The 8,541-nt window shown below is 40.5% G+C and overlaps 1 protein-coding gene across 1 annotated transcript; it reads right to left on the reverse strand.

Moving 5' to 3' along the window:
- Positions 1 to 1,531: 1,531 nt before the first annotated feature.
- errfi1a (ERBB receptor feedback inhibitor 1a) lies at positions 1,532 to 8,265 on the reverse strand. Its single transcript, XM_066673257.1, has 4 exons — positions 8,103 to 8,265; positions 4,071 to 4,271; positions 3,809 to 3,888; positions 1,532 to 3,608 (listed from the first exon to the last, which is right to left on the reverse strand). Exons 2-4 carry the CDS (start codon positions 4,220 to 4,222, stop codon positions 2,491 to 2,493), a joined length of 1,350 nt encoding a protein of 449 aa, XP_066529354.1. The 5' UTR covers positions 4,223 to 4,271; positions 8,103 to 8,265; the 3' UTR covers positions 1,532 to 2,490.
- Positions 8,266 to 8,541: the final 276 nt, after the last annotated feature.

The following is an 8,541-nucleotide window of genomic DNA, read 5'->3' on the forward strand; positions in this document are numbered from 1 at the left end:
GTAATGAGGCAGAGGCGTGGGCGGGATAAAACAGGCAAAACAGCAATATCTTTGTGTTCCGGAGAGACAGATAGGCCATCTTTCAGAGAATGAAATACAGCAGGACATCAGATTAAGAACCAAACTCAATTCATAAATAAGTCTGTTTATTTTCTGTTTTCCTTTACAGGTCATATACTACACATAGCACTACGCAGGACTATGTTAAATACTTTTACACATCACAATATACTGCTCTCTCAGTGCATTTTGCTTTTTTTTGTCGTCTATACCACAGCAGAGGATGTCCATTTTAGTTTTTCTTGAACTTGCCTTCATTTCATTCAGGTAAGACACAGGAAAGAGGTCATAAGATTAAATAATACAATTTACAATGTAAACATTTTTTTAATAAATGAATTTAGAAAAGGAAATAAAAAAATAAAAAGAAATGGCATCAGTTCCGTTTGTGTCCCCCTCTAATGTGGTGTGGGAAAAAATAAAATGTGAACTCTACCTTGACGTATTGACCTCTGAGCTAAGCACAAACGTGGGTTTGGTTCCTTTTTTATTTTTTTTTATATCATTATTTTCAGGGTTGCTTTGATGCACTTGCTACATTCACTGAGTAATCACAATAGTGTTGGAACAATATACAACAATAAACCATCTCATTTACCCGCTGCCAGCAGCCAAAGTCTCCGAGGTCCACACCCACAGCAATCACGTCTGACAGGTATGCATGTACAGGAACAGGAAAGACTGTTTCTGTCAGGTCAGCCAAATGTACTAGACATGGACATAGCTACAAATACAGGTTTAAGTAAACGTTTGCGAGATCCTTAACCAGACAGGTGGTTTGTTTCTGGTCAAGTAGAGAGTAAAACAATGTAATCGACAAAGTTGCGATTACAGTTAATGGTTTTCTCAGCCTTAAGTAAATTGAAAGGGAAAATGGCTTCAGTTAGGAAAGGCTTTGTCCACTTAAGCCATGCGTGATTTGTTATCATTCTCAGATAATGGGATATTAATAAAGAGAAGTATTTTTCATTCCTGTAAAAGGGAGGTAGTACTGGGGACAGTCCTTTTCGCAACTCTGACTCACAGCTTGTTTAAGCTATTCAAAGACAACAGCTAGAGAACAAGACCAACACATTTTCACAGGTTTCAAAACAGTGGCCTTTTGCGCAAGAACAAAACTATGTAGGCTACAATTCGGAAAGCAACTTAAAAAAAAATTTTTTTCAGGGAACGTTTAGCCTATCCCTTTCATCATTCATGAGAAATACTCCAGACCTGAAATTTAAAAAGCTGCAAGTTAGAATTTCGGTGAAAAATAAGATCTGATCATAAAAAAAAAAAGTTAGCATTCACTCAGCTATAGAAACATATTTATACTGCTACAAAATGTCTCAAAAACCATGCTGGAGTTAGCCAAACGTAATTTGAAACAGGAACACAAAGGAGTCCCTGTTAATCCACGCCAGGTCATTGTTATCACTGTCACGTTGTGTTCATAAACGTATCAAAATATTCTTGAATTGCTTTGTTAAAAACATTGACGTTAACCGAAGCAAATTCTCGTACGATTCAAAGCTAGCAACCTCCAGCTAAAACTGGTACTACACCTGTTTATGACTAAATGTGGTAATTTTCTCACCCTGCATGTAAAGCTGTGCAGAGTCACAAATATTGTCCATGCACCACAATGAACACAAATACTATATTGATCCCATTCCTATGTAACATGCACATTGTCAGCAGAACATCCTATTGCAGTTTTCACAACCAGAATCGGAGAAACACAAACACAAACATAGACACAAACACACACAGTCTCTGGACAAAAGCTTAGAGCATTAGTGATACAGGAGGCTAAACAGCAGATATTTCCAGCTCGGTGCCTATTTATTCACAAATGTAAAAGTCCGATTTCAGTGGAATATCCTTCACTAACGCGGCCATGAAACAGCTCGGCCTTTTTTGTACTTCATATTTGGTGTGCAACACAAAACGAACAGATGCCCTACTGACTCGCTGTCCCTCCTTTCACACAAGAAGCCCTGGAGCACACTTTCAGCCACAGAAGCAGCAATTCTTCAAAGAAATAAAGAAAAAAAGCTGACTATCAAAAAACACACACAAGCAAACACTGAGTAAAATGAGGTACCAGACCAGCTCATACCTAATAACTGCACCACAGCATCGTTTCAAACACTTATGTTTCACACAATAAACCATATAAAACAATCTTTCTGCAATATTATCCATAGTGAACCATGTCTTCTGAGCCATACCTTCACATCAGAGTGGAGAAAGAACAAAAGACAAAAACAGCAACCGGAATCTCAGTAACTGCAATGGGTATGTAACTTAGCCTACTTTTTCAAAAAGCAGGGTAAAACTAATAACTGCGTACAAGCTGCAGAAGAGTCCTTTAGGTGCTCAGGCAGCAGAACAATGGTCCTCTCATAAAAGAAGCACAGTCCAGGTCCTATATATAATTTTACTTTACACAAAGTCAGGGTGCGTTTTCCTTTTGCTTTGACAGGCCCAGTCTACACTGGAACCTGAAGCTTCGGTACCTCGACTCGATGCACTGTCCACAAAATACTTCTCATGTTTGTCGAGGTACGAAGGTCGTTGCGGTAGCAGGAAATAGTGTGTGGTGCTAGCCTTCCTGCCGTTCTCCATGATGGGCAAAATGCACGGGGAGCCTTCACTGTTCTGCCTCTGTAAACCCCGGCTTACGTATTTGGGATCTGGGGCAAAGCTCTGAGTGGGCGGCATGACCCCATTGAGGTAAGTAGGGAGGCACTTAGGGCTTGGGGTACGAGGTGCCCCATTGGGGAGAGGTTCTCTAGGGGGAATTTTTGGAGGTCTGTCCTCATCACTGTAAGCCCCGGAGGATACCTCTGCTGACCAGCGGCGGTAGTCAGCAGTAGACTTAGCCGGCCTCGGAGGAATGGGTATTCGAGGAGGGACTTCGGGTTTGTCCGGGCAGTGGGCGTTCCGTTGAAGGCAGGACAGACGGGCAGAAGGTTTGTTGAAGGAGCCAGCAGGGCCAGAAAGTGAGCGCCGAAGCTTACGCTGAGTACGTTGCTTCTGCTGCTGCTGTTCATGAAGCTCCTGTTCCCTCTGGTGCTGTAGAAGATGCTCCTGAGCGTCCAGTTCCTGCTTCTTCTTCGGATGTTGAGATTGCTTGCTAAGGGGAGTCAACACTGGCCCTTCAAAATAGGCATAATTGATCTGTCCACCGTCCCGAAAACTCCTACGACTAGGCATAGTGCATTTTAGTGGAGATTTAGGAGCCTGATCAGGGACCAGACGACGACTGTCATCCCCAGCGAAGGACTCCACCTCACTGTCCATGGCTTGGTCAGCAGATTGCTCCACAGAACCAGGAATTGGGGGAAGAGGCTTCGTGACCCGGCTAGGTGTTTGAGGTGGGGAGATGCGGTCGGATACAGACAGTCGCTGGAAGCCAGGAACCACCTGGTCATCTTCAACAGGGCTTGGGGTGTAGGACTCAGCCGTAGAGGATATGAACAGCTGCGCTGGACGGGACTTTTTAGGAGGCAGTGGCTGGACTCCAGGACTGTGTACAGAATAGGAATGGAATCTCTGTTCTGTACAGGAAAGTATAACAAGAAAAGAGTATTTCTGATTAATACAACAGCTCTGGTGTATCACCCTTAGACTTATTAAGCAGTCATTTAAATAAGGTTAAAGTTCTTTTATATTACCCAACAAATGTTTACGTTAATGGAACATCTTTATTAGCAGTTATATAAATAATGTATTGCACAAGAATAAGAGTCTGACTTACTGCCTCCTGCCAAGAATGATGGCACCTGCTGCTGGGATTGGTGGCTGTAATTCACAGAGGAATCAAGGCTCAAGTACAAACTGAAAAGAAAGAAGAAGAAAAAAAAACCCTTTCACTTTCAAATGATCCAGATACAGTTCATCAGCAGTTTCAAACAATCCGTTCCCTCTTTTCAGAGATTACCACAGAAGGTTCAAAATACCACAAAACTAATCCATCGTTGAATCTCATTGTATCATTGTATCAGTTCTGAAGCACTCACTTGTCAAAATCATGTTCATATTTGCAGGAGGGCTTGGCTCCGGCCATGCTATGGCAATAGCTGCCCCGCAGGAAGAGGCTTTGCGAGGGTAAACAAATCTCCTGGGCAGTCAAGCCTGCAGTGGACATGCTCCAGCTGCAATCGGGTCGCATTCAAGCAGGAAACACTCTTCTCACCACGCTATCAGCTGCTGCACTGTACCTGAAACACAGCCCAGGAAGGGAACACGTGATTCATTTGCAAACAAAATGTTTGGCTATACTCACGTTATTAAACTTTGGACAGTAGTTTGAAATCAAGCGTAGTGCTGGATCATTTTACATGCATCTCTAATGTTTTTGCAACCAGCTTCTTGCCTCATGAAAATGTTGTTTACAAAGATTATGATAATGAAGATGTTTCTCTTTTGCTATGAGAAGTGCAGCACACTCTCTGCTTGATTTAATAGTGCTTTGTCTGGGATAATAAATGTAGATGCTCTGTCAACTTTGTTTCACTCTCTTTTTTTGCAGTAGAGCCATCCTTTTCTGACAAAAGCTGAAGCCTTGTGAAGTGGACACCACTCAAGGTCTTTTTTAAAGAAAGAACATTGAGCAACACTCTTCTCCACTCCACAGGCTCTGGTATGACAAACGCTTGGTTTGACAAAGACTTCAAGAGACTTATGCTCCTACAAGGAGGAGACAGAGCATCCCCACAAATGTTCTCAAAGTTCACACACAGACTAGAAACATTCAGCAGACTATTGTTTGTTCTTGAGTAGCATTATGAGGCACGTTTACTGAGGTTATTGTACTCCCACATTGGATATTTTCTGATTACATGAAATGTTTGTGTCCTTCAAGCCACTGTTATGCGATTCCAAGCTCTGCAAAATGCCATTGTCATTACAAGAGAGCAAAATAAATGCTGCTTCCCTCAGAATGCAGATGCTTTCAGCTTAATGGAAGCCAGTTTCTGCTTACTAATTCAAGTCCTTTGGTGAGATCATACATGTCAAATCTCCAACAGCTCCAAGCCAAATCAAGTTATGCCAGAAAATCAAAATCTATTATTGCAGTGTTATGAGAATTTACATAACTCATAAACCCATGTCTCAAATTCATTAGAAATTAATGCAAATTAATTATGTGAGCCTATCTGCCCTGTGGACAGTGATTTTTTGCAGCATACTTTGTTAAAGTGTTAAAGTACATGGTCTGAGGCAAACTATACAATTTGCAAACAATTTCATTAAAAATGCTTCACAAATATCAAACACTAAGAACAAAGCCACTGATGTGGATTTTATAAACTAGGGCTCAGTAGGGCCTCCTTGGCTGAATACTAAGCTTTAGCATCTGTTGTTTTATGACATTATTAACACAGCATGGTTGCATAAGCTGCATGCTGCCTGTTAATCATTTCATCAGCTATGAAGTACGTGTACAGCGTAAGTGAGGTGAGAATGGCAACACTGTTTATAGCTGTTCTAGACTTACGTTAGTTTTGCACAATTCAAACATCTTGCACAAACATTGCTTACACATTGAGAAAGAAGGACACAAACTTAGTTTAAATAAAAAAAAATAAATAAATAAATAAATGAAAGTCAGACAAAGCAAGAAAATCCCCATTGCATCCTGCATGCTCTGGACCTTGGATACAGTCACTCCACACAGCGCAACCTGATCCATGATAATGAACCCCATGGGGCAAAAGCTTCCTCTGACAACAGGTGCAAAGCGTACCATGCTGGCCATGGTCAGAAGAAACATTTCTCTGCCAAATTTATGGGCAGCGGAAGTCAACACTGATATGTTCTACTGTTATCATGAGACAAAGCGGTTGTGGGATGTGACAATGATACATGCTTGGAAAACAAAGATAGTCTAAAGGCTTTGTTTGGGTCCTAATCCTGAAGGGAAAATGTGAACTGCTTCCGAAAGAGATTAAAACTCCAGGTTATACCTGGAATATTTCACAGTTGTAGTCTAAACAATAATTATTGGAATATACTGTGAATCTCTTAATGTGAGAAAAGCCTGGGTTAACACATAACAACATAAATTACACACACTGTAAACAAATACATTTTCAAAATGCATTTTATGCCCATTTAAACCCATAAACAAAAGGCTTAATATGGCTTGATGTAGTAAAAAAAATAACAACTTAGAAACACTAGAGTCTGCTGACATATTATTGGGTGTGAGCATTCTGTTGCCAAAGAAGATAAACCTGTATTCTAAAAATGATGTTGTAATTTTTGTGTTAAGCCATTTTCCATAGGAACAAACTGAAATTGCTTAAGTGGTTTACTGAGCTACAACAACAATAATAACAACCTAGTGACAACATTATATGTTACTGGTCTAATATAGTTGTACTCCTCCATGTTACAATGAGAAATGTGAGTCAGATTTGGTGTTTTTAGGCCAATGGACCATAACACACAGAATCGTTATAGGGCTGAATGTCCCAAGCACTTTATAACAGTGTAAACAACATTCACTACAAAAGCATAGAAACACATAGGTAAATATTTAAACGAAATAAGGGTTGATTTCCTCATAACATCCTTATTAAGAGAATACATGTAATAACAGTTAAACATGCACTATAAAAAAATTTAATATTATTTTAAAAAAAGAAGAAGAATAACTAAGTAAAAACGAACTAGTTCACACCACACAGTCGCTGTCAGCGGTTTCCTAGCAACCAATACCCGCTCTACTTGCGCGGCAAGCCAGGAGGACTGGCCCGTGGTTCACACTCGCGAACACTACACCGTTCTAGAACGCTGTGCTTAGCAACAAGCCCCGCCCCCTGGAGCCAAGATTCGGGTTCATCAGTCTCCCGCCTTTCTAAAACTTGATCTAGAACCTTGCAGTTCTAAACCCATTAATTGTAGCTCACGCTCAAAAATCATGTATTCCTCAGTAACTAACAGTTTACTATCAATCTCAATCACCAGCTGTGGAAAATAGCAGCCAATCACTGTACAGTTCGCACTCGCAGGGCTTGCGAGTAAGAACAACTGGCCAATCGCAGTGCAATGGGGCGTAGCTTGGCAGAATACAGGTGTGATTTAAAAAAAAAAAAAAAAAAAAAAAAAAAAAAAACACGACAGATTCGCGCCTATCTTCCGGATGATTCATTAGAGGGGGGTATTATAATAATTTAAGTGTGCGTTTACCTGATGAAATAAATTTGCAGCATTTCTTCAGCATGGACTGGAAAATAATTTTCATTACAGTACTTTTAACTGCATTATTATTAAAAAAAACTTCCACATATTAAAATTAGCGTGTTGAGTGTATTCAATATTCCGGAGTCCACGTCTATATGCCACAATAGGTAACATTATTACGTTCGATATAAATTGGTGCTGTATTGTTAGTTTTCAAATGTGGCGTTGGGAATAAATAACAGCACAATGTAGACAATTAATCTAATGGCCCTTTCTGACTCTGCTGTGTGCTGTAGTCTACAAAAAGTTAAAATATTGTGACTCTGCTGAAATATATTCACAGCAAAGTGTCTGAATCAGAACAACAACAACACGATTAAAGAAATATTAGGTCAAACCCTCAAGCACTGACTTAGAACTGCTGCAGTACAGTTAGATGTTAAAAGTGGCATTTGTGATAAAGAGCAAAAGCAGCTCAGGTGCTGAAACTAACATTAAAGCATAAGAAGGCATTAACGTGACATTAACTAACGTGAAACACTAAAATGAAGCTCAGAGGAAAAATGTCCTCACAAAAATATTTGAGGTTATTCAGAATAGGTACAAATACATCAACGTTAATATCACACTGAGACAATGTAAGGACCTCCTCTGTCTGGAGGTAATAATAAAAAATAACGAAGCCCTAACGAATTAAGTTCTGAGGAGGGTTTCAGAACAATAACAGTTCTTATCACAGGGTTCGTCACAGAATCTGATAAGAGCTGCTGTCGTCATCAGAGATCAAAAAAGAAAAAGGCGAGCACACTGACTGAGATAGAAAAATACAACGCAAATTAGAAGATGCAATGAAAACTCACCTCGACCTCCGAAAGGACTGGAGCTCTTCACTCTCTATTCCAAAGCTATGTACATAGCAGCAAGTGCATGTTGTTGTAAAGATCCCGTTTGGCGAGTCTGGAGGCTTCAGTTAGCTCTGTTACACTGCTCCAGATAAGAGAAGGCATTCACCACTTTGTTACTGCACTTACATGGACTCGTTAACAACGCTTCCTCTGTGTGCTCTTCTTTTAAGCGCTAGGACGCTGTCGCTCCGCCTCTGAACGTCTCCTTAAAGCCGCAGCCCTCTCTTTAGAAACGTGCACTTGCACTTCTCCGTCCGTCGGCCAGTGTGTTGCACACAGAAGCTCAGTTTCCATTCTGAAAATGCTAAAGGTTCTTCTGGGAAAGAGGAATTATTTGACCCAAGCCTCTGCTTTAATCCCCTGACCCAGTTTTGAACCTAGCTAACAGGCCTTA

Source organism: Hoplias malabaricus, chromosome 5, assembly GCF_029633855.1.
Source record: "Hoplias malabaricus isolate fHopMal1 chromosome 5, fHopMal1.hap1, whole genome shotgun sequence".
Classification (NCBI taxonomy): domain Eukaryota; kingdom Metazoa; phylum Chordata; class Actinopteri; order Characiformes; family Erythrinidae; genus Hoplias; species Hoplias malabaricus.

Bases quoted from the DNA above. Each gene is read 5' to 3' on its own strand.
- errfi1a (XM_066673257.1), bottom strand. From the start codon at position 4,222: ATGCGACCCGATTGCAGCTGGAGCATGTCCACTGCAGGCTTGACTGCC. The intron at 3,889-4,070 runs GTGAGTGCTTCA...CTTTCTTTTCAG, and splicing joins TATGAACATGATTTTGACAA to TTTGTACTTGAGCCTTGATT. The intron at 3,609-3,808 runs GTAAGTCAGACT...TTTCCTGTACAG, and splicing joins ATCATTCTTGGCAGGAGGCA to AACAGAGATTCCATTCCTAT.